Source organism: Lacerta agilis, chromosome 13, assembly GCF_009819535.1.
Source record: "Lacerta agilis isolate rLacAgi1 chromosome 13, rLacAgi1.pri, whole genome shotgun sequence".
In the NCBI taxonomy this organism is placed as follows: Eukaryota; Metazoa; Chordata; class Lepidosauria; order Squamata; family Lacertidae; genus Lacerta; species Lacerta agilis.
The window spans coordinates 9,202,016-9,228,794 of record NC_046324.1 but is presented as its reverse complement, the minus strand read 5'-3'; the positions used below and the strand labels follow the sequence as shown (position 1 = coordinate 9,228,794).

Sequence of the window (26,779 nt, the reverse complement as noted above, 5' to 3'; positions counted from 1 at the left end):
TTGTAGGCCAAAAACATCTGGAGGGCCGAGGTTGAGGAAGCATGTTCTAATCTCCCCTCAGCCATAAGTCTCACTGGGTGACCTTGGGCCAATCACAATGTCTCAGACTAACCTACCTCACAGGGGTGTTCTGAGGATAAAGTGAGAGGGGACCTTATATGTTCCTTGAGATAATTGGAGAAAAGGCGGGGTAAAAATAAATGGCAGTGCAGCATGCCTTATTTGCTTGTTTTCCTTATCAGTGGATTAACATCTTAAAAAAACTATTACTAATAACAATTTATAATAACTCTCTCCTCATTATAGAGCCGAATTAATAAGCAAACAAATATGTGTCTGCAGTACAGACATGTTGGTTCTGTGGACGGCAATAAACTGCTGGGATGAAAAGAAGCTCATCATAATTAGATTATGTCCCTGTTGTTTCAATCCCGAGCTTCTGCAGAACTATTTAAAACCCGTCCTTTTGCTTTCCTGTTGATAATGAGAAAGATAAGGAACAAGATCAAAGAAGCTGAAAGGGTGCAGACAATGAAGTGGCTGTAGCAGGGAGAAGCGAGGAAGACTAGACAGCAGAGGCTCATACAGTTGCCTAAAATGTGGGTGTATTAAAACTGTGGTATGCAAAGGGCTGGGCACACATAGAGGCCCACATATTTCAGTGGGACATCCTTGGTTGTGGAGATGCTTAAGGACATAAGAATGGCCTGCTGGATCAGGCCAATGGCCTGTCTAGTCCAGCATCCCGTTCTCCCAGTAGCCAACCAGATACCCACGGGATGCTTAGAAATGGGATCTGAGGACAACAGCACTCCCTCTGCTTGTGATGCCCACAAACTGGTATTCAGGGGCATGCCGCCTATGACATTGAGGTGCATGGGGTGTTAGGGAAGGGGTGGTACCTTTGGTGGGGGACTACCTTCTGGGGTAGCTTGTCCACCTTGGGTCCCCACCTATCATATGTAGCTCTCACCTGTGGCTCCCAGCTGTCAGCTTTGACTGGCTGGCTAAACCAGGTGAAGGTAACTGATGGGTCTCAAAACGTCAGAGAGTTAGGGAGAAGATAGGCTCCAGTGGATTGAGCAGACAAGACCAACAGTGGGTCAAATGGTCCAGAAGGCGGTTTCTGCACATGCTGTGGGTAAAAGTAAGGGGTGGATCTACCTGGGAAGGTACCCCGTCTAGGAGAAGGAAAATTCTGATCCCAAACCTCCACTGCCTTGCAGGATATATTCAGGAGAAGGAAAAGCTAAGGAGCAAACCCTACACAAATCCAGAGTGGTGTCCCTAATACGCTTGGATGGCACCTTGTACACCTCCTTCTAGGAACTCCTGCAGTCAAGCTGGTGCCAAACATATTGATGTACTTTCCTTTGGACCACATCAGTGAGGCTGAGAGGGGTGGATCTTGTTGTCTGGACAGCCCAGGACCTTCATACACACAATGCCCAGGTTTGTGCCCTGGGAGGTCACTTTGGTGCTGCTAACTTGGTGGTTTGACTTCACTCCTGAGAGCGCACTCCATTGTTTCTTGAGACAGACAGATGTCAACCACAACTGCCTACGACAGTGGAGGCAGGACTTCTCCGAGTACGTTTCCGAGCACAATTCAAAGTGTTGGTGCTGACCTTTAAAGCCCTAAACGGCCTTGGTCCTGTATACTTGAAGGAGTGTCTCCACCCCCATCGTCCAGTCCGGACACTGAGGTCCAGCACCAAGGGGCTCCTGGCAGTTCCCTCACTGTGAGAAGTGAGGTTACAAGGAACCAAGCAGAGGGCCTTCTCGGTAGTGGCGCCTGCCCTGTGGAACGCCCTCCGAGCAGATGTCAAGGCAATAAGCACTGTATTTTACTTTTAAAAGACAACTGAACGTGGCCCTGTTTAGGGAATTTTTAAATGTTTGATGCTGTATTTTTTAAAATATTCAGTTGGAAGCCACCCAGAGTGGCTAGGGAAACCCAGCCAGATGGGCGGGGTAGTAATAATAATAATAATAATAATAATAATAATAATAATAATAATAATAAATTTTCTTTGAACCACCAAGGCATGGATGCTAGCAGCCAGTTCAACAGCTGGTTGAAAAGCCAAGGCTGACTGACCACACTCTGTCAACACCATCAGGAGTTTGGCTGGGTTTCAGAGGAAGCTCATGAACTCAGGCCACTTTCATCACAAGCAGTCAGGAAAGAGGACGGGCCACAGCACCATTATAGGCAATCCTATAGCTTAAAACTTAGAATATTGCCTATAAAAGGTACTAAACTGATAATAAATTTATTTTCCTGGCTGTTTTGGAACCCTTTTGATTCTCCTTCTCTTGATTAGGCTGGTCTTTCAAATGATTATATATTATGTAGTCCGTCTCCCCACCATGGAAAGATAGGCAGAGATACCTATGTTTCAGTTCCCAGCTGTGAAAATACTTTGTTAAGGAATTTATTCTGCCCATGGGGCATTATCCATTTATCATTGCAGTAAATCTATTTTCCATTCTCAGGAATTCTGTTTCAGAAGATGTTAACAACGCGAGAGAATGAGCTCCTGCTCTGGCTCCTGTTCTTCTTTGCTAGTTTAAAAAAATACAACACAACCCTGTTGTCTGGAGTTCCATGCTGTAATTTAAATCCTAGAGAATCCAAGCAGACTGTTTTCCCTGGAAACATTTTGTGAGATGGCTTTTCTCCTTCTGGCACCTCCTTTGTGATTCTTTCTGTCTTTCTTGATAGTATGAAACAGCCTCCAACTGCCAAACAGATCCTGATCCTGATATAGAGCTTCAAAGCACACAGATGCATGTGTTTTCTGCTACAACTGAAACTGTACCCAAATGCCAATTTTCTCCACCAACATACCAGTAATACTGCATTATTAATATGACACCAAGCCATGTTTCAGCATTACACGAACAAACCTTGGGATCGTGTGCCTCCTCTCCCTGCTGGTGTCCTTCCTTCCTGCTTCACAACAAAACCAGAGTTTTTCATAATCACCAAAGCAGAAAACAATGGATTGCCCCCCAAGCCAAAGTTCAGAAGCATAACTGAATCAAGAGTCCAATTCACCTGTTGGATGTGAAGCACAAGCATAGTATACCAGTTCAGGTGTGATGGGAAACTCTGGTTTACCCTGAAACGGGGACAGAATCATAGCAGGTGAGAGGAGCAAGGGTTTTTCAGACACAAGGCGTGCTCATGTAATGCCAGACCGTGGTTTGGCATCGCATGCCAACTGAGGTATAGTGGGTAGGATGCATCAAGTTCCAAATTAACATGAGATGGCTAGGTCACTGCAGGAAGGAGCAGATGACACAAGGGATCATCTCAAAATTAATTTACAATTGAGGGTACTGGAGACTCTGCATTCGGGCATTCCATCACTAGCTGCTCCCTCTTACATCTGAGGTCATCAGATCACTGGTGTCCTGACTTGTCTCTGGGAAAATAAGCACTATTTGGGGAAAAACCAAGAAACAAGGTAAACCCTGCAACCAAGAGGCCGATTATACAGCAGCACATCTAGCTGGTGCCTTTCTCAGGCCACTGTCTCTGTATAGATACCGGTACACCCTCTCCTTCCAGGTTGTACCACTCACTGGCCTTGCATCACATCTTCCTTGAGTGCTTTTGCCTACCTGGAAAGTAACCTTGAATACTTGCTTGCCTAGACGGAGGACAGAAAGGGGTGTATCTGTTTGTGTGTAGAAATTAGCCTGCTGTACAAAGGTGAATTAATTGCTCCATCCCTGTCTCTGCTCGCCACTGTGAAGTTGCCCAGAACACAAGTCTTTCAGCTGAACATTTTTCCCACCCCTGGGTCTGATGTTTAAATCAAATAAACTAAACCAACGAAAGTTTGTAGTGTAGTGTAGTGTAGTGTAGTGTAGTGTAGTGTAGTGTAGTGTAGTGGTTAGTGTCAAACTAGGACCCGAGAGACCAAGTTTGGCTATGAATTTCAATGGGTAACCTAAGGCTAGTCACTGCCTCTAAGCCTAATCTACCTTATAGGGTTGTTGGTGGTGTTAACTGAGGATAGGAAGAACCATGTTCTGCTTGGAGAAAAAGGTAGGGATATGAACACATTAAATAAATACAATTATTTATGCTATGCAAAAAGGGATATTGTACAAGGGTTGCAGCATGTGAGGTGGGGTTTGTTAGAAAGATGATGATTTCACAGTGATTCATCCAGCCTTTGAAAGAAAGGGGGGGAAATGAAAATCCCAAAAGAAGAAGTGCAATGCACATGTATCTTATCACCAGTCATCTCCAGAAAAGGTCAGATTCCTCCTTCAACTCGTTTCCTGGCTCCAAGCACTGCACTCAGATAGACGTTCCTGGTGAACAGAGCTGATATGTTGCCCTCCAAGAGACAAGCCCTCAAGGCTAGCAGTGTGTGCGCCTCTTGCACTGACATTGTCAGAGGGACATTTCTGTCAAAGTGGTTGTGGTGCTGGAGTGAAGGGACCTGAGGCAAACAACAAAATGATGCCCCCCTCCCTGCCAGGGAAGAAGTGTGAAGATGTACAGCAGGAGCAAGGGGGGAACAAATATCTGTATCAGGATCTACTGCTCCTGTGGAAGACGTCTCCTCACCTTTCCTCATATGGGTGGGCCAATCCTCATTTGCAGCTGTCCCTACAAGCCCAATAAGATTTGGGACCTGCCTTGGAGGGACAGCTTCTGGGCTACTGCAAGACTCTTGTAGGAGCTGACACAGCTCCTTGTAGCATCCATACATGAGATTGGATGGATGGGTACGAGAGACAGGGCCTTCTCAGTGCTGACACCAAGATTATAGAAAACTGTCACAGTAGAGATCCACTGGGTTCTCTTTCTTTCCAGTTTTGGACCGCTGCTGAAGACCTTTTTATTTCAGTTGGTGTTGTTTAAAATGGCTGTTAAAATGTCTTGCTTTAACTTTTAAAATGCTGCCTGTTAGCACTGCCTTTTCAGTACTAAGCCATTTTGGTCATTTTATACAGAAAAGTGGGGTAGACATTAAATAAAAACATTTCAGTCTCAGCTCGTGTATGGATGCACATGTTCATGAAAAACACTCAAGGAGTTGTTGCTTTTTTTACACACTTGCTCAAGGACTGAATCATTCAGCAGTGAAATCAAACTGTTAAAGAATACATTTTACACCCAGAGAGAAGTAATCCGCTCCTTTGCTAAAAGGAGGTGCTAGATCATGCTTTGTTCTAGGCAGTTTCCCATCTCCCCTGAAGGCTCTTAGCAGGAGCATTTTCCTGCCAGGCCGTCTCACTAGCACAAAGGGCTTCACATTTCTGCATGTATCAGCAGTGCACCCACACAGGGGATTTCCAGACATTTATGGCTCTCGCCCACACCTGCTCAGCAGGTGGAAGTCAAGATTTGCTCTGCAGGGCAAGACACCAGAAGCCAAACAGGAGCTTTAAGGAGGGAGAAACATCAGTGGGAGCAGTGCTGCAAAGAGGGACTTACAGATACTTGGTTGAAAACAAGATTACTGTAAGAGGATGGACAAAGAGGAGGTGAAAAGGCATGTGACAACTTGGAAGCAGAAGATGGGATAAGTTCTCCAAACGGCTCCTTGGCAGAAATGCTGAGCTGAGAAGATTGGAATGGATGACTTTAACAGTCCTTTGTGGAGACAAATTTTGGCTTTCACAGTGTAGTGATCTTACAGGTGCCAAGGCGGCAGTTAGCAGGAGGAGGTAAAGAGAAATCAATTGGAGTGCTATACAGCACAGTGAGAACACAGCACTATAAGTAGCTTGCCTCATACTGAGGTCAGACCATTGCTCCATCTGGCTGAGTACAAACAACACTGACTGGTAGAGGCTCTCCCGTTTCAAACTGAGGGGTCCCTCCCAGCCCTACCTAAAGATTCAGAGGATTGAAATTGGGGCTTTCCGAACACAAAGCATGTGCTGTACCACTGAGCTATGTCCTTTCTCTCAGACTTACCTGTTGGCACACACAAACCAAGCAGGGCCATCAGCTGATATTCAGGGGGCTCAACCCTGATGTCCAACTGCAGGATCCAGCTGTATCGCTACCTGCCCCACATGTGATGTTGCATATGAAGGCAAGTATGAAGTGGGGGCGGGCGATTGTGGCTTCAAGAATACATGGGGAGGCCTGGCGGAGTTTCCCACCCTGGCTGTAACAGTAGCAGGAACAGAGGCACCTTAAGGGTACACAGGCGCAGAACCAAGTGCCCAGATATAAGGCCAGCCAGCCACATGGCTATGACAGGAACAAAGGCCAGCTCTGCACACTTTACCAGAACGGCTGGCATAATAGCCTTTGTTGCAAGCCAAAAGTACCAAAAATTACGCTCTTGGTCAGTGCCAGCTATCTGTTTAGGAGAGCAATGGTAGCAATATCCATGCAGAAAAATGTTGGGCTATACAAGCATTTGACACTCAAGACAATGCAGAGATAGGGGCAATTCACAGGAGAGAGAACCATTCGTAACAGAGATAGAACAAGTTTGCAAGGACAACTGCACTTTGCTAAATATGAAGTATTAAAGAGAACAGTGGTGGGGGGCATCCATTTTATTCAGGCAGCAATGTGTAGGATTAAAACTTATGCACCCAGATGAGAAGGGACCAGTTACTCAGCTCTGTCTACTTTGCTAGTGGTCTATGTGTGTTTGTTCACATAAAAAACCAGAAGTGGTGATTTAAGATGACAGTTTAGTTCAAGAACTCAAGAGAGCAAGGAGCTGGCAGTCAACCACATTCCATCCCTGACACCTTGCCCTGTCCTTAGGCTTGGAATTAATAAGAGGGTGAAATGTAGCTCAAGCCCTTTGGCCCCACGCGGGAGATAACTGCAGCAGGCCTTGATGCCAAGCCAGTGCTTCAGGCACCTACAGCACATCTTCCTCCAAGCCAGTTAGCCGGAGGATGCTCTAACGGTCCAGCCCTCCTGCTGCAAAGTGATCTCGTCTGTTCCGTGCCCAGCAAGAAACAAGGCCAAGAAGAAAACAAAGCCAAACGATGCTTAGCTTTAATGCATAGGGTGATGATATGAAGCTCTGGCACAGGGCCAATTCCGAAAGCACCTCTGGCTTGGCCTGAAGCCAGCCAAAGGTGGAAGAGATTCTGCTAGCCCACAATCCCGGCCTCTACCTCCAGGGCTCCCCACAGTGCTCTTTGGCCACAGACAACTCGGCACCCAATTTCTCTCTTTGATTGTTAATATTTATGCAAGCTAACAGCAATCCCTCCTTTGCTTGTGGATTCGTCTTTGTCAGGGCCTGCATTTTCAAAATGCCCCCTTCACGTATCTGGGGCCTCCGCTCCAGCAGCCTCAGTGGTCGGGTTCAGATCCATTCTTCTCATGCCTGGGAGTGGGGTGGGTGGGTGGTGTTTGTGCCCTCCGGCTCACACCACTGCTTTCTGCCTCATTAATCCCTTCTTGGCTCCCTGATGAATTTTCGAATCCAGCTTCCCTGTAAAAAAGGAAAGAAGCGGGGAGGAGTCTCATGAGTACTTGTTTCTAAAGGTTATTTGCAATGTAAATCAGCTGAAGGCAACAAGGTCTCCCCCTGTTAGTGTGCTGCTGTCACATCCAATTTTCCTGCTTCAGGAACCAGGCATTTCCAAACCCCACCGCTGTTGCCCTGTGACGCAAGGAGCTGTGAAGCATTGTGTCGAGTGGTGGGGAGAGAAAAAGAAATCCAGGAGGCTTGGAGAGGGGAGTGCGGCTAGAGCTGCTGCCACCACCTCCTCTGCTGTCGCAGCTGCAAAGAGGAAAGCAATCTCTGTTTGAGGGGAAGATACAAGCCAGCTGGTACACTCTGCTAAAGCTAAGGGACAATTGCCAGACATTTTGAAAGACGGGCGTGGGCAATACAGGCAAGTTTATCCAGGGCCGTGAGCAGAGAGAGGGCAGTAGAGAATCCTGGAAACAGACATGGCCATTCTCAGGACAAAAGGCTTTGACACCTGTTAGTTAAGGGCACAGATAACAGCCTGAAAGCCCAGCATGCCAGGTGCTGTGATCCTGCAATTGTGTCTCATCTTCTTTCCCTTGGCAACTCCAATCATGAGAACCTACTTACATTAATGGCAGCTTTGAAGTCACATCCCTGAAGCGACCGAGCTCACTGGGAAGCCCTTGAAAAGCCACAATCTAATCTGCCACATAAGGTGTAAGATCCTTGGACGAAGGGAGGAAGACAAACTAGACAGGTAGACAGACCCTGCCAGTGAAATTTGTAAGATGCTCAACAAGCTTTTGTTGGCTGAAGAACAGGGTGAAAACATTGCTGCTGCTGCTGCTGCTACTACTGCTGCTGCTAAAATTCTGCACCACAGATAACACTTAGGATACAACAGGAGTCTGTTGCAGCAGAACAGGCTTTCGAGCTCTATCCTTAGTGAGAGGCCCTCGAGGCAAGTTTAGGGGTGGGGAATCAAGTGTAGGCAATGTTATCACCTTAAGGGGGGAAAAACCCTAGTTAGACTTATCCATGTTCCTGGACGCATAGTCCCATCTCAGAGACCATGAGCACTTCAGTCAGCAATGAAACCTCTATTCCAGCAATGGGAAGCAGAAAGCAGTGGAAACCTACAACTCTGAAATGCAGTAGTGGCTGCTCTTTTCCATGAGGATCCACACCTGCAAGGCAGAGCAACTGTAGAGGGAAGGAGAGGCACAGCAACATCTTTTCCGGTCAGACCTGTACCCTGTGCCACCACTAGACCAGGAGTGGGGACCTTTTCATCTTGAGGGCTGCATTCCCTTCTGTGCAACCTTCTAGGGGTCCTTGCCTGTGGCTAGTTGGGGCCAGAGGCAAAAGTGGGGGAAACAACACTTGTAAATTTTACCTTTGCACAGTAGGCTATAGCATCTACACACATTCCCATTCCTCTCTCCATCCAATCAGGGTCCAAGGACGCATTCCAACTGGGTCAGCCTGGATAGCTCAGTTGGTTAGAGCATTGTGCTGATAAAGTTGAAAGGTTCAATCCCTGTATGGGACAGCTTCATATACCTGCATTGCAGGTGGTTGGATCAGATGATCCTCAGGGTCCCTTCCAACTCTACAATTCTATGATTCTATGAAATAAATTCAAGGAAGGCATGAAGAAAGACCAGTGAGAGATGTGGCCTGAGTCCCAAAGGCCAGAAAGAGAGCCCTGCAGGGTTCAATTGGGCCCCTAGGGCGTGAAGTTCCCCACTTTGCACTAGAAGTGTGGAGGTGGTGGGTGGCTGAGAGATCAAGAGGAGCATAGGAATCTAACAAGAACATCTCAGGGGCATGCCCTTGAACTGCTATTATAGTGAACGCAAGCTATTAGGGCTCCCGAGCCAAGAAGCACCTGAGCCCTTCAGATCCTCTCAGACAGAGCTGTCAGAATCAATAGCCACAGTATTACTGGCTAAAACAGGATTAGCAATTCCGCTCTCCCCACTGCTAGCAAGATGGCACTGCCATCCTCTGCAGCTCTGCACAGCAGATCAATTCAGCTTCGGTTGCCAAGATGGAACCACTTCCAAATTCATATGAGCTCTTCTTCCCTGGCCAGGCTTGGAACAACTGCAGAGTCACTGACTCTAACAGTGAGGGGACAAGATGGAGGAGAGAGGGAAACCCAGCGACATATCAGTAAGCCCCTGCCCTTTACACCCGAGCCCTATCCTTTGTCTTTACAGCTCAAGCATGCGCTCTGCCACCTCTTGTTGGATGCTATTTTGTACTCCTTAATCAGTTTGAAGCAGCAGCTGCCCTTGGCTCGCCGTCCATTGCTCTAGACAGGAACATTTGTCAAGAGGAGTCTGCTTGCATTGATCTCTCAGCTTGGTCAGGGCACCGGCTGACTTGAGACATACTCATCCATAACCAGCAGTTACTCATTAGCTGCCTCTACACCCCTCAGACATGCACATGCTACTGTACAAGCTGAGCTAGACAAACTGATAGCTCATACTGTTCAGGACACCGCTCAACTGAGCGTGGGAAACGGAGAGCAAATCCATGCACAATGATGCCAAAGCGATTCCAATCAGGCAAAAGGAGTTACTGGCTGGAGGTTCGCTACCCCTGACCTAACGTTTCCATGCACTCACCACCAAATGTCACCAGCCTTTCTCTGTTAAAAGGTTAATGTACAAAATGGTAAAGGAACACATGACAGACCCTTGATTTTGAGGTTGTTAAAATTCCAAGGTGTGTGATTAGATTTTTAACACGAGATTCATTTTTTTTTGCCTTAAAAAATAACTCAAAGCAGCTTAAGAACAAGAATTCTAAGCTGAAAAGAAAACCAGCCAGGAATCCTGGGGTGGAGGAAGGACACAAAGGTTTGAGTAGGGAAGGCCTTTCCTTTGACATATTTATGCAGAAACATAGTAGTATTTTCCTCCATGTAACAGCCAATCTGAACATTTGAGTTGGTCCCAAGATTGATAGCTGCCATGTGGAAAAGCCTGGTAAACCCCAATTTAAATGGGTAGCTGTTAAGGTCAACAGATATCCAAGAATGAAAGACCTGTGTCTCAGGCAGCAGGAAATTGATGGATTGTACTGCACATCTGCATGTCAAAGCAAAAATCAAAGAAATATCCTAATATTGCACCTTGGGACACCCACTAGCCCACTACTATGCACTGTTCAAATATCTGTAGCATTCAGGATTTTTCAACTTGCAGCATCCCCAGGCCCTTTAAAAGTCTGCTATTGTGCCTGCATCTTTTATAATACAGGCAACAAAAATATCTTTATGGGTGGCACAGAATGGCTACTTCATGCTCAACCAACCATTTCATGCCCATGTTGTTCACAGAAATGAAGGTTTCCTCCAAGGCACATTCATATTCAGGCGAAAAATAAAGGTTCTTTCCTATGGTCCTGGCTTGACCTTCAGCAACAACTCTGCTTTATGGCAGAGAACCTCAGATCCTAGGCATGAAGTACCAAACCAGTCACATCAATAATAATTCTTGATGGATGCTTTTTACTTAGAGACATGAAATCAAATTTGTAAATGCATTTCCCCTCTGCTGCTTTCCTCAAATGCCATCCCATGTGATGTGTTCACCTGCAGTCCCACTTGGGGTAAACATACTTTTCACAAGCAACCGAGCAGCACAGCAGAACATGTTTGCAAACCCATCTGCTTAAAAGGAGCAAGCACAATGTGTGGGTGTGAGTGACAGGGTAGATGGGTGGGGTGCAGCTTTTGCAAATCCATTTCAGATAAACAGGAGCTGCACGGGAGCCTGTTCACAAGCTCTTGTTCAATCATTGCTAATTTCATTTGGACTTGAGCTGATGGATCATATCCCAATGTGAGAAGATGTGAATGTTAGTCATTGTCTGAACTGGGTTGGCAAGGGATGCTGCAACAAGGAAATATTAACGTTGCCTGAATGATTCAACTAGGCAAATGGATGCCATGAGAATAACGACTTTTGAGCTAATATCCAAGTGGAATTGAACTGTTTCCTACTGCAGCTCTGACACAGTAAAACAACAGGGCATTGCTGTGATAACAGCTACAGGATTCTCTGTCCCACAGCCTTATCACCAACTATTCTTGAATGGCCTGGAATGACCAACCACCACCCTCTCCCTGCAAACAACAAGCTTTCCTGTTGCTTAACCTCCCAAGAGGGAGAAAGCCTAGGGAAAGTGATGAGAGAGCAGGGGACTCAGGCAGCCTCTGGCACGGGCAATCTCCTTCCAGTCTGTTAGGCTGATCCCTCCTCGAGCAGGAAACTGTCGCTTTGGAAAGGACACACTGTGACATACTTGAGAAGGGTTTGTACTGGCAACAGAAGTGCACATTCTGCTTCACAGAAGTGGGGGTGGGGGAACCCAACCTCATGCTTGGCTGTCTAATGCAAGCAGCAGAAGAGGAGCTGGTTTGATAGACAGGCCTGGTGCCAGGACACAGATCCTTGGGCATCTGCTAGGGCCCCAAGCAAGACCAACCACTGGCATCTGTCCTATACGCACCCCCCCTTAAAAAAAGACTGGGTGCCTGGAAGCTGTTATTATAATTTCCCACAATGCCCTGGAGTGATGCTATGCTGGGGCATTGTGGGAAATTTAAAAAGCAGCTTCCAGCTGCTTAAACACTCATCTAGAGCACCGCTAGCGCCTACCATGGGAGCCAACCAAATTAGGAGAGGGCACTTTGCCAAGGACCCCCTCAAAACTGGCCTTCTTGGTTAATGCCATTCATGCAGGACTTCCAACAGCAAACTCCTTTCTAGAATGCAGATGGATCCATAGGGATGGAGGGCAGGCAAGACCCAGAAATGATCAGAGTCAAACCGAAAAGCTCTGAACATTTAATCCTGGTGCCTGCAGGAAGCTGATTTCACAGCAAGTTCCCAAAACCACCATTCCAGCTTGTCTAGCCCTCCCCAATAAATACGTTGAGGTAAGCCTCCTTGCCAGGTGCATCCCTCTTAAGGGTTGTGCAGCCACAGCTGCCAAATCTGTTCCAACAGCAAGAGGCCCACTCCCTTTGCGGGAAACAATGCTGTGGCATAAGCCAGGAAGCCAACCCACATAAAGACATATTCAGCTCTGTTTCTACTGTAAACATAGGAGTGTGAATAATTTGCTCACACTCTGTATATCCAAGGATGTACAATGAGAAAGAGGCAAAACACAACGGGGATGCAATAGCAGTTTAACCATCAGTGGGGAACGGCAATGATTTTAAGTTACGCTTTCAAGGATTACTGTAACATTGGCAGGGGAGGGGCTGTGTTGGTCCATGGGGTGGCGTGGGGTGGGGGGAGAATCTAACCAGGACACTATTTATTAGGACCAACTAAAAATTACACCAGCTTTAGACATTCACATTACCCTTCCTTACACTCAGTGCTGGTAGGGGACCAGCCTGCGACATGTTATAATCTTAAAATAATCTCTCTCTACGTCTAATCAGAACTCTCTGGGTCCTTTGGAAAGCGGAAAGCAGAAGAAAAAATATGCGGCAGCCCTTAATTGTAGACGATGTTGTAGGTACAGCATCAAAAGAAGCTAAATTGGGTAGTAATAGCTAGTGGTTGGAGGGCATTCCTTTAGATGAAACCAAAGCCATTGCAAAGTCCTTTCAGCATGACACAGCCAGGAGCTAGAAAACATGCCAAGCCCTGAGTCACAACACACATGCCTCCCAGGCCCTTAGGCCAAAATATACAACACTCCATTGTTCTTTGCAGATTAGCTACCAGCTCACTAAACCCATTATGAGAAGCTATTGGCCTAGTTCAGACATAACAATCTTGGTCCAATATTGCCCAAACATGCCCCATAGGCCCCTCTTCTTCCCTCAGGTGCCTGAAACAGGCTATTGCGGGTCATTAAGCCAAAGTTTCCTGTGCCATCTGAACAAGGAAGCTCATTTAAACACTGCCTCCATTTGAAGTGGGATGCTCAAGGGGAAGAGGGATGGGGTAGGAAAAACACGTGACTCATTCTGTCCAATAAACTATGGTTTATCGAACTCATATTGTTAACAGCTAAAACCAGGCCAGCTAAAACCCAGCTGCCCAGAGTGGGCAGGATATAAGTATAAATATAAATATATGTTACTGACGACCACTCCTTATGCAATAATTTGCTGCCAGGGAAGCCTGAAAGAAGGGAACCACCAGAAGGGCATTAACCAGGCTACCCCACACCCCACCCCACCCCAAAATGCCCTGCAATGTAGAATAGAGAAGTAGGGCTTACAGATTTTGTGTTTGCCTTTGATGGGAAACTTCAAAATCATCTCCTGGGCATTAGAACAGATGAAAACAAACGGAGAAGCTGACTCCTGGCTCACCTGTGGATACTAGAAAAGAACAAAACACACAAAATGGGTTAACACCACCACAATGAATTATGACAGAAAGAGAGAGAGAGAGAGAAATGAATGTCTGAAAGTTACACAGATCAGCAAAAATATGCTTGAAGCACCATAGAGCAATTTAGAATTTAATTGTGGGGAACAGCTCGTTGGCCCTAAGAGCTCTTGAGGTTTATTCAGAGAATAGCCCAGGTGTAAGCGGACCTGCGCTGCATACAGACAAATTCAAGCAGCTAGTTCTTAAGACAGGCACTATATGCCTGGAAATAGAGCTTTTAAAAGATCTTACATAGCAGGGCTGCTGCTATAAGGGGACATGACCCCCTCAAGGAGATTCCATGCCCCTAACCTAAATTTTCCTTACGTTTGTTAGCTTTCATTCAATAGCAAAAGCAAAGAGAAAACATAAGTCTTAGTAGCAGCAGTCTCCAGCCATTTTATGCAAAGATACCAGGAAAAAAGCCTGCAGGTGGAATTCCATCTAATTGCTCAGTAGGAATCCTATCAGTGTTCTAGTCAGTGACACAGAATCACAGAATCATAGAATGAGCACAAAAGGAATTAGAATGGTCACTGAGGGCTAGGCATTTATTTTAAAATTTTATAAAGTCAGATGCTGTGAACTTTAATACAGTTAAATAACCACCTTAGGCTACCTGGCTATTCTGCATTTCCAGCTTCACTCTCACAAGCCCTTAGGACTCTCATCAAAACATTTTTGCCTACAATTCTGTGACACAAAGGCATGGCTGTTTGACTGGGCAGTTTGATGTGGCAGAAGCCAGCCCTTCAGAATGCCCTATTTATGGCCATGATCCTAGTCACTCTTTCCTAGCAGTGAGTCTTAATGAGCTGAAAGGGACTTAACTTCAGAGTATTTGCTTTCTTATTTATTTATTTATTTATTTATTCAATTTACATCCTGCCCTTCAAGGAGTCTGGGGTGGCCAACGTCAATAATTTAAAAATTACCAGAAAAATAGTAATCTAAAAACAGTTATCCCAGGGTTGACAGGAACAGTGTCTTTCAGCCATCAGTACATGCAACTGTGCTGTAAAATGCAGCCACGTGAAATATTAGCAGATCAAACATCCCCTGCAAGCTACTTTCAGATCTCCAAGGGGGATGTGGAATGGCACGCTCAGTACAGAACGTAACCCTTTCAGAAATCTGACTTTTCACTTCTCACAATCGATGCCCTCGGCGGTGTTGGATGGATGCTATGGCAAAGTACATTACGAAGAGAGACTTTGTCTGTGTGGGCAACCCTGTGTGGAGGACCTGTGCCACTATTTATTGCAGTGCCCGTTATATATAGACCCAAGAGACCGATACATAAAACCCCTGTTTCCAAATGGAACTAAATTGAATAGGGTGGAAAGGGTGAAATGTCTGCTGAGCCATACTTATGACTTTGTAACTTATAAAGTAGCACTCTATGTGTTGACAGCTAAGAAGATCAGAAGGAAAGAACTACCCGTGTTTCTCCTAAAATAAGACACCGTCTTATATTTTTTTTCACCTAACAAAACACAGTATGGCTTATTTTCAGGGGATGTCTTATTTTAACCGTGTTGCATTGGTACGCTGCATAGCCACGCCTCTCCAGGCTGTTTTAATGGGAGGTACCACGTCACTATGGCTTATTTTCGGGGTATGGCTTATTTTTGGGGAACGGCTTATATTTCGCAAATGCATAGAAATCCTGCTATGGCTTATTTTATGGCTATGTCTTATTTTAGGAGAAACAGGGTAGATAAAATAGCTGTCAACTGCAAAGGGGATTCGGATATTTAATTTGGTACATTTTATTAGAGAATCTTCTGCTATTCTATTTTATGCAACAAACAATCTTAGTAGTTGTGACTGTGGTTTATATTGTATGTGTGGTGCCTGATGATTTCTATGGTTATTGCTGTTTTTCCTTTTGTTATTTTTCTGAATGATACCATGGCCTATGGCTAGCGCAATAAAAGTCTATGATGATGATGATGACTTCTCACAAGGGGAGAACAGAAAGGGACGGACTCCTAAGACAGACCTCACAACTGGCCTTTCCCACAGTATGATGAACAGAGTCAGCCTGAGGACTAAACAGCAAAGGACACTGATGTGCAAGCTAGATCAAAGCAAACCTGCTAAATAAAGATGAACACAGAGAATCACCGGGGACCGAGTGATGAGGACTGAGTGACAAAAATGCCCAAGAGAAAGGGCACTGGCTAAAGGCAACAAAAAGGTCCAATCTCAGTGGTTGAGCACTTGCTTAGTACATGAAGGCCACTGAAATGGGGATGGGAATTACAACTCCCATCATCCCTGGTTGAAGCCAGTGGGTTCCACGTTTCCCATCCTTGAATTATAGGATGTCCAATGGCCCGCCCAGAAATGTTTTCTAGCATACCAATATCCCACCCCCCACCCCCCCAAGTACTTAACAGAAGGGATAGGTGGTTTTATTTCTTTCTAACATTGCTACACTTCTCAACAGCAAAAAAATTCTCTGGGCAATTTACAAGTAAAAAAATTAGAAGTATAAAGTACAGCATTAAGAATAAATCCAAAAATTCAGGACAAAACCAGGGGCAGAGTGGCATTGGTACAATAGATCTAACAGCATTTATGACTGAGAAGCCAGAGAAAAGAATAAGCTATTCACCGGGCATCAAAAGCAATAACTCAGAAAAAAGGGTGATCTTGGGGTTTAGGCAGGATCACTGAATGGGTTAACAAGTTATCAACAGCTGTACATACTTTGCACAGCAAATGAATAGGTATTAAATGAGAACAGCAAAGCTAGGAAGTTTGTGTTATTACCAAGGGCTGCCTCTCTATACAATCATTATGCTTATCTCAAATGCACTTGAGTGTTGCACAGAGATGTCCAGAGTCCTCAGTCCAGACTGTACATCTTGCATTTCATGGTGTTTGGGCCTCACTGGGTCCCCCCCCCCCCGATTTTCTCTATATCTTCTGCCACAATAAATCTGAACATATATAAAGAAGCTGCACACTTTGTTGAGTTTGTATGATTTATGAAAAAAATAATGCAGTGGCATACATATGCTGCTTTTGCATAATTTCTGCTACTTCGGCAAGCCAGACGTGGGCACGGTAAACAATGCAGGACACCAGTGTCTTACTCTCTGAAAATCCAATGGGGAAAGGAGCATAGTTTAGTAGCACAGCAAATGCTTTGCACACAGAAGATCCTGAGTTCAATTCCCAGAATCATAAAATCACAGAACTATGGTGTTGGAAGGGACCCGAGGGTTATCTAGTCCAACCATCTGCAATGCAGGAATCTCAGCGAAAGCATCCATGTCAGATGGCCATCCAACCTCTGCTTTAAAACCTCCAAGGAAGCAGAGTCCACAGACTCCTGAGGAAGACCTGAGACAGCTCCAGTTAAAAAGATCTCAGGTAGGAGGACTAGGGGAAGGCTAGGACCCTAGAACAGCTGTAGAACAGCTGCTAGCCAGAGGAGACAATACTGGGAAAGGTGGGGCAATGGACCACAATACCTCAAGGATTGTCTCTTTCCATATGAACCTACCCGGACCCTGAGAACAGCATCTGAGGGCTTTTTGTGTGCCTCAAGAGGTCCAGAGGGTGGCTTCCCATCTGTGGAATGCTCTCCCCGGGGAAGTTCTCCTGGCACCTTCATTATACACCTTTAGGCACCAGGCAAAAACGTTCCTTTTTAACCAAGCCTTTCGGTGATCTGATTGGCATCCTGTGCCCTTTTAAAATGGGGTTGGGGGTTATTGGGTTGTTTTATTTTGATTATACAGGTGAAACTAAAAAAATTAGAATATCGTGAAAAGGTTCATTTCTTTCAGTAATTCAACTTAAAAGGTGAAACTAATATATGAGATAGACTCATGACATGCAAAGCGAGATATGTCAAGCCTTTATTTGTTATAATTGTGATGATTATGGCATACAGCTGATGAGAACCCCAAATGAACAATTTCAACTTTGGGGTTTTCATCAGCTGTGCGCCATAATCATCACAATTATAACAAGCAAAGGCTTGACATATCTCGCTTTGCATGTCATGAGTCTATCTCATATATTAAACTCCAGTAGCTAATGAAAACAATTGCTTACATAAATGAACTTTTCCATGATATTCTAATTTTTCGAGTTTCACCTGTATATTTTGTGGTTTTTTATTTTGATTTTGTCTGTGACCGCCCTGAGACCTCCGGGTATATAAAATCAATAAATCAACCTTCCCTCAACTTGGTGCCTTCCAGATGCCATTGGACTACAACTCCCATCATGCCTGATCATTGTTATTGCTGGAAAAGGCTGCCTCAAGATATGTAACCTCACAAGTGGCTTCCCTTGAGACGGATCCAGAAGCTGGCACTGCTACAGAACCCTGCAGCCTGCATGTTGAGTAGTGCGTCTGGATGTGCACACATTACACTTGTCCCAAGGGAAGGGTGCCGTCTGCTGATAAACTACTGGGCCACATTTACATTCCAATTATTGACAAAGCCCTGAACAACTAAGAACCAGATGACATGAAAGACCACTGCCCCTTATGTAGAACAGTTCAATAACTGAGACCATCAAGGAAACCCTGTTAGAAGCATAATGCTCTATAGACTGTTGTAGGGCTGTGACCAAGAAGAGGGCATTTTCCAATGCATCTCCTGCTATATTAATCAGTACCTTAATCAGATACTACTTACACATTTTCAAGTCCATCGCCACAGCCTTATGGGCTAGAGCTTGTGGGGTTTTTTATTTTAAAAAGGAAGAAATAAATCAAGGTTTTGTTATTCAAGACACCCGATTTGGTGCCCAATATCCAAACCCATGCTTGCGAGATGTGTAACATGCACAAAGCCCTGCTTCAGCCTGAAACCTGACCTTGGTTTACTGCGTGCTAAAAAAATCAGTAGCCAAAAAGCCATCTTCGAGAAGCATACTACTACTCAATGTATATAATTATGTCGGCGTGAAGTGCTCTCTTCTAATGCCAAAGTGCAATGGAAGGCAGAGAAGGGCAGGCAAATTGCACTCAGAGCTGTGGAGGAAAGCAAAGAGCTCTCAGCATAGCCACTCGAAGCCCTTCTTCTTTACCAGTGCCTTCACTTTGCTAAAGCTTATCTTGGCAACTATCTGGGTCAGAAATGTGTGCTTTTCCCAGTGCTGGCACTCCAGCTGTGCGATGTGCAGCTGTAAGCGTGCATTAAAACTCATGCCTGCAGCCGGGAAACGGGTTTTTGCAGATGGCATCGGATGAAGTGGGCTCCGGTCTGGGAAAGCTTCTGCCACAATAAATCTGTTAATCTCTAAAGGTGTCATGATGACACCTAAGCTGGCTTTGCTTTTAACATGGGGAATGCACATACTTCTCTGATCAACAAACAGTAAGGAAGCTTAGATACCAGGCCATTCAATTTGCTTCTCCTCGGCTGTCCCTGGCAGGAGGTCTCCCCCATCCTCCCAACAGCATGGGACAGTTTCCAGCTAGATGGAGCCATTCAACTCTTTCTTCTCTGGAATGCCTGCCATTAAACTGCTGGCATGCACACTTTTGCAAGCAGATACCAGCTGATTTGGTATATTTCAACACTTGGGCATCTCTGCTGTGTGCTGGGAGTGGATGCCACAGTGGAGAGTAACCAGTTGTTGCATAGATCCAATATACCATATGGCACAACATTCTAACTCAGCTCTCCATTTTCTTCCTCTCCCAAAGATGCTAACTTCCTTCATTCAATCCATAATTTATATTATGCAATTCACTGCGCCCACAAGATGTGGCAATAGCCTTTACATCAGGGACAGGGAACTTGGGGCCCTTCAGATGTTGCTGGACTACAACTCTCATCAGCTAATGACAACATACCCAATGGTCAAGGACGATGGAAGCTGTAGTCCAGCAAGATTTGGAGGCCACAAAGCTTTTGCTCTTGGTGTAGATATCTAAATAGAGACTCAAATTGTTATAGCCTTCCCAAGCATAAGACTACACTTTGTTTGAGAAGCAGGGCAAAGCCAGATGGCTTGATCCAACATCCAATTTCTCCAAAACAAAGTGAAGTAATGTTGCAGTGGGTACAACCAGCTGCTTTTGCAGATTCACAGATTCAGTAAAGCTGGGCAGGGGAATCTGTAGCCCTCCAGGTGTCACTGGACTCCATTGGCATAGCCAAAACTCAGGGATGAAGGGAACTGCAGTCCAGCACTACATCTAGAAGGCCACAGGCTCCCCATCACCGCAGCAGAGACTTAATACAACAAGACCCTCCTTCTCAGATATAGCTATCCATTTTTTTGTTTTGCCCTGGTTCAAAATCTCAGCTGCAGATTCACTGCCAGGCTGCCATCTTACGCACCTGCAAAAACACTGATCTACATCTTACACAGATGTAAGGATGAACAGGATCGTGCAGATGACACCCTTTCAAGCACAACAATAAAACATTATACTGTGAATTCTCCAGAGGACTAGAAAAGGTCACATGTGATAGAGGAATGCAATGTTACTGTGCTTTTTCTTTGGCTGGGCGTTTTGTGTGACACAAACCATGTACACTATCTTGAGCTCCTTGGAGACCAGGTGGGATATAAGCATAGTGAATTTTAAAAAACAAACAAGATCTCCTGACCTAAAGCTCAGATAAAATAGAAAGGAAGAGACAACCAAGGTGGGATATAAAACAAACAAACAAATAAGGCAATAGCTCCAATGCATTCATTCAAAGAGGTGGGGTGAGATTTTTAAAAGCCACACAGCCTGTGGTGTGAAAGTCTGCTAGGCTGAGCTGAGACAGGTGAGAAAGGAACTGTGCAGAACCACTGCCGCTAATAGTCATGGATTTGGTAATCAAAATGGCTTTGCTAAGAAGAAGGGGGAAAAACACACATACACTAACTGCCTCAACTGCTGAGGTTACAAACCACAGCCCTACTGTGCTGCTGAATGCAAGCAACATCTTCCCTGGAGGCTGTTGAGAGCTTCTATCTGCTGCTTGCAGATAACAGAAACATGCTGGCAAGTGGTTTGGCTGCTTTGAAGGGGAGATGGACACATCTTAGCCAGGCTGCTTCATTTCCCTTTCATCTCGCACTTATGCAAGCTCCTTGTCACTCTTCACACTGCCCACCCTGAGCAGGAAATCAGTTGCAAGCATGATCAAGTCAGGAGTAGGAGCAAAGGAGGCACCACCTTGGGGGCACAGGGGAGGCAGCCCATGCCCCTCTCTCAACAAAGGGCTTTGCAAACAGTTCCAGGTCTGTGCTGCATACGTATATCCTTGTGTAGGTTGGACACAGCTGGAACAACCCAGACTTTTATCTTTTTTTATAGCCCATCATTGAAAAGGAAATATTTCCAAGGCAGTTTACAAACGCTAGCAATAAAAATAAAATTAAAAAAACATTGAAAAGGTTCAACAAAGTAAATCAGCAGCAGCAGCAGTGACAACAATTCATAGAATTGTAGAATTGTAGAGTTGGAAGGGACCACGGAGGTCAGCTAGTTCAACCCCCTGCAATGCAGGAATCTTTTGACCAACAGGGCTCTCGAACCCAAGCCCATGAGATTATGAGTGTCTCATGCTCTACCAAATGAGCAATCACATCAATGGGACTTTTTCAGTGAGTTGATATTTCACATTTAAATGCTGGGAAAGATGCTGAAGCTCTGGAATTTATGCTATCAGGCATCACCCTCAACCACCTATCCCTCTTTTCAATAAAGGGGGAATTAAGACTTAACCAACATGGTGCAAATTAGGCTTTTTCTGCATCTAGTCTAACATACTGATTCCACCTGACCCCATTTTTTTGCTTGTTTTGCTTAGACAAAGAGTTCTGTCGAACCTGAAAGCTTGCTCTCTTCCTAATATTTCAGTTGGGCATTATGAAGGTGCTGTCTACTATTACTTTAGGATTTTTTGTCCTAACACAGCTATCTAGTTTAAAAATAAAATAAAATCTTAGTGTGTAGAATGTACATGGATAGCAATGGGTATAATTAGTTCTTGTTTCAGTTTTGATCATCGGCTCTAAATGGCCTCCTCATTGATTGAAAGCTGTGTATTGTCTTGGATAGTTGCTAGCTGTCTTCTATATGTAATTAATGAAAAGGGTGTGATTTATGCACACTTTTTCTAAAAACAGGCAAAATGCTTTTAATTAAAGGCAACCAGACCAGATACTGAGCATATCTAGCCACACTGACATGTATTATTTATGGCATTGCTTACCAACAGAAAAATATAGTGGTATTATCTATTTTAACTCTGTAAGTACAGGCATAGAGATGTGACTGAATAAACATAAATGATGTGAAAGAGACATTTTCTCCAAATATATATGTTGGCTACTGAAATGAAATTATGGAAGAAATCTGCTCCCTTTTCAGGAAGTAATGATATCGTTTTTACTGAAAGCAGCACATAATATGATTTCTCTCAGGCTAGAGTTTTCTGGCATTCTGCATTGTTTTATCCAACAATTGCGCTAGAGGAGGAGGCCAGCATGCATCCAGAAACTGATCCACAGGGCTGACCTGTGTTGAGCAGGAACTGGGAACCTGTGGCACTTCAACTCTCACCAACCTCAATCAGCATGGCTGATGGTCAGGAATGTGGTAGTGCGGTGTGGAGATTTATATTTGGACTGAAGTCATTATAGGCTTCTTCCCAAGCATAAGATTACGTATGCTTTGTTTGAGAAGCAGAGTAGAGCTAACTAGTTTGAACTAGCATCCAGTTTCTCTAACACAAACTGTCTATTGGTTATCAGGATCTGCAGTAGAGAATCTATGGCCCTACAGATGTTGTTAAGACTACCCCTCCCATCATCCCTGCATATGGACTATGTAGCTTGGAGTAGATGGGAACCGGAGTCCAGCAGCAGCTCAAAAACACCAGCTTCCTACCTCTGATCAAGATGCTGGGCAGCTCTGCTGTGACACTTTAAAAAAAAAAAACCTGATGCATATTAATATATTTGCCTCTCATTTTCAAAAGCAGTCTTCTGGCTTCCAATGTGGAATGGCTTATATTCTATTCACCTCCTCCACTGCTGGGAGATTTATTTGTTTGGAGTCTAGCAAGAACTGGAGAGTCACCAGTTCGCTAGCCAAGAGCCAGACCAATGCTCTGGTGTAATGTTTTATTTCCCTTTTATTATTGTGCACACTCATTGCCTTTCTCCTTACTTTCCCCCTCTCTCTCCCCCCCCCGCCCTTTCTCAAATAAAGCTTACTTAATCAGATCCCTGGGCTTGACTGGATTCTTATAACACCTGAGGGTTGGGTGTCCTTCCATAATGGCTAGGCTGTTTGGTTTCAAGTTAATGGAAGATAAGGAAGGGAAGGGAGCTGAAGCGACTGGCAGGAGACCAGGAGCTTGGCTAGCAGTCCTCCCATTCCTGAGTAAATAAACTGCAAAGTATTGGGTGTCCCTCTGGTGGCAAGAAGAGAGCAAAGAGGCAGAAGGCACATCATTAAGAGGTCTATGCAACAGAGGTTCCCCTATGCTATGGCACACGGTTAAGATCAACGTTTGCTTTATATCAGGAGTGGAGAGTCTTCTGCCATCTGAGGACTACATTAACCAGTGGAAAGCTATTGGGGACACATTCCAGGAGTGGGCCAGAGCCATACACCATCTCATACCCTTAACCATATAGGGATTATAGGGACAGAGCTACCCAAACTGTATAGAAATCTATTCATGTATGCAACTACAGCGGCAAGAATGTTGCTTGCCCAAAAATGGAAAGAAGAAGTCCCAGCAAAAGAAGAATGGATACAAAAACTTATGGAATATGCAGAAATAGCATACAAAAAAGGAAAGGGGGGGGGGAGAAATCAAGATAGCAAACTTTTTATAAAAGAATGGAAATGGTTTATGGAATATTTACAAACAAACTGTAAACAGATAAGAACATTGGCACGATTATTGTAATAACCTGCAGTTTCATAAGAGTATATATTTAAAGCAGACAAATAAATGAGTAAATTAAATTAATTTGGATATACAGAGAATATTTAAAATAAATTTAAGGAACTGCAGAAAAAGGGGGAATGAAGTCAAGTCTTGAAATGTTAAAATGATAGGAAAACTGTTGAAATGTATAAAATTGAAAATCATAATTTTAAAAAAACAAAAACAAAACATATCGGTATTTCCCATGGAAGCAGAAACATATATTTACGGTAATTCTTAAACCTTCCATTTTCTCCAAAGACTTTATTTTACAAATACTGTTTAATTAATAAATAACAACAACAACAACAACAACAAATCTTCCCCAACACCCTTTATTTGCCCTGACCATATAAAAGTCAAAAGCAACAGTATTTTCCACAGAAAAATTCTAAGAATGGCAATGTGCACACTTTGCCATATATCAAAGCCCTTTTCCCCTCTCAGCTGCTGCCCACAGAACAGCTAATTGACACAAGAGCACCCAGAAGGACAAGGTGAAATCCAGCTGCAAGCTGCACCCAGCTAATGGCCTGGGCAGGGGGGGGGGTCCCTACCCATGCTTTCTATATATACCTGTAATAGGTAGGTCTGTCAGTGTTGAAGAGCTGGCTGCCCAGAAGCAGATAACCTGAAAGTCAGATAACCTGGCTTGAAGAATTCAAGATCCGAGAAAGTTTTGATACATCAGAAGGAATCCTACATGTGTTATCAGCCAACCATTTGTGTCACATTTCTTAGCACATTTACATCCTGCTGCCTTCCTTCAATCAGGAAACTCAATCATGGCGTCCCATCCAGTCAGTGACCAGACCCAGATCTGCTCAGCCTCAGTAAAGCGGTTGCGTCACATGCCCTCAGGTGGGGTCCAGGAACATAACAAGGTTTCCCCACTGTGGCAAAGCCATGCCTGGCCCTACACCGCTGCTCGGCCACTCTAAAGACAGTGCTCCTTTCTGCAGAGCTCAACCCAATGCAGCCATATCCCAAACCATTATTCATGGAAGCAGTTGAAGGACAGTGGAAGGCTCTCCCGCTCTAGACTACCTCTCCAAGTGAATCATCATGGTCAGCTTGATCTTCTTGCCTGCAGGAAGGTACAGGTACCGCTGTACCTTTGTGCCAGCCTCCCATAACCTGGTACCCTCTGGGTGTTTTGAACTATAACTCCCATCATGGAGCAACAATATTCCCCTCGAAGAGCAGCACTTCCCAGATTTCCCTGGGAAGAGAAATCGATTGTTAAAGCACTCTAGGAACTGTAGCTCTAGAAGGAAAAAAGGTGCCTCCTAACAACTCTCAGAACCCTTAAGAAACCAAGAGTTCCCAAGATACTTTGAAGCCACGCCTGTTTAAAGTGGTATCAGTGCTTTAAATGTACACTGCAGGAGGGGCCTTAAGTTTGGTACAATTATTATTATTATTATTATTATTAATTTAATTAATATACCACCCTTCATCCAAAGATCACAGGGCGCTTTACAAAATAAAAACACAAAATACATAACATCGTAACAAAAGAAAACCAGACATCCCATCACTAGATACATACAACCTATTAAATACAGGCCAGGAATACGATAGTAAGAGGGATCCTTTGAAACTCAGATACAAAGGCCACTTACTGAGCCTCCCTCAGTGAATGAAACACCAGGGTGTGGGTGAGTATGCATTTTAACTACTTATTCTGAGTTCACAAACAGAAGATTTTGCATCTGTGCAGAACATTACCAAACATGGGTAAACAAGCAGTGGCGGCTGCTTTTGTCTGATAAAGAAAGATCTTCCTCCCTGCCAAGGGACTGCTATGAATCTACTAGGTGTGGTGGCCTAGCTGCAGCTGCCTCTGTAAATCAATAACCAACCAACTGGTTGCCAGGAGCCCTATTCAGAAAGGGATTTCCCTGACTCAGGACTGATTTGGTTAAACAAATACAGGTCATACAAATACCGACATGGCTCTGAGAGAAGATTGACACTCAAAGCCACACACAAGGTTGAGAAGTGCACCCCGCACACAGTCAGACACCGCCCCCCCCCCCCGCCTCTGCTTCCACCATAAGCTCGAGAACAGATCTATCCGAGAGGTATCACCTGCAGTAAACCTGTGGCCTGTGTGCAGAAGACTTGCTTTAAATTTGAATTCATACTCTTTGTTTTATGGTGATTTCTCTTACGTTTCTGTAAAAGCAAGCTGCTGGTGCCTGCCCAACTCTAGCAGAGGAACAGGTTGTTGCTTTAGAGAGAAGACCACAGAGCACATGCGCCGCATGCAGAAGGTCCCCAGTCTCAATTCCCTGGCCTAAAAGGACCAAGCAGCAAATGATGGGAAAGACTGCAGCCTGAAATCATGGATAGTGAAAACCTAATACACAACGCTGGGTAAGCAACTTGGATAAATAGTCCTGACTTAGGCTAAGGCAGGTTCCTATGCTTAAAGCAGCAGAACTTGAAAGAGACACCCACAGCCCCTTTGGAAACCTCCAATCAGGAAAATCATAACAGTAGCATAACTGGGGGGGGGGGGAGGAAGGAGAAAGGAGGACCTTCATTTTTGCCAAAGGCAGCCAAATAATGTGCTCCAGCTTCAACACTCACAAAACCGAGCAGATTTTTTTGGGTACTCACTCACCTGCTCCTTAAATTGCTCTTGTGACAAGCAGTCAATCAAGTCCACACAGCCAAGGAGGCAGCCAGAGGGATAATCTTTGGGAAATTCCAAATCTATGGCAAGCCGGAGAGAAAATTGTTAGGCAAGCTCAGACATGTGATGCAGCGCCCTGCCATTCTCCACATGGTCTTGATTAGCTTTCGACTGCCTTGCGTGAGCTCTCCACACTGTTTTATACAGCTAATTTCATGGTTTGGACAAAAGTACGTTTGCTTAAGGAAGCTTTTCTGATCCTGGGGAAAGCATTTCTCCACGAGGACCTCGGTCTCCCAAGGCCTTCTAATCTGTTCCATTAACATGCCTCCAGCCAGTGCAAAG

General features: G+C 44.7%; 1 protein-coding gene across 1 annotated transcript in view; it reads right to left on the bottom strand.

Annotated features, from left to right (window-relative positions):
- Positions 1-6,983: 6,983 nt before the first annotated feature.
- LOC117057091 (activating signal cointegrator 1-like) overlaps positions 6,984-26,779 on the bottom strand; it is a 39,675-nt gene continuing 19,879 nt past the window's right edge. Inside the window, exons 11-13 of the mRNA XM_033167876.1 lie at positions 26,423-26,514; positions 13,704-13,806; positions 6,984-7,451 (exon numbers count right to left, since the gene is read on the bottom strand). Coding sequence (XP_033023767.1) covers positions 7,384-7,451; positions 13,704-13,806; positions 26,423-26,514 — 263 coding nt within the window. The 3' untranslated portion in view covers positions 6,984-7,383. The remainder of the gene's footprint in view (positions 7,452-13,703; positions 13,807-26,422; positions 26,515-26,779) is intronic.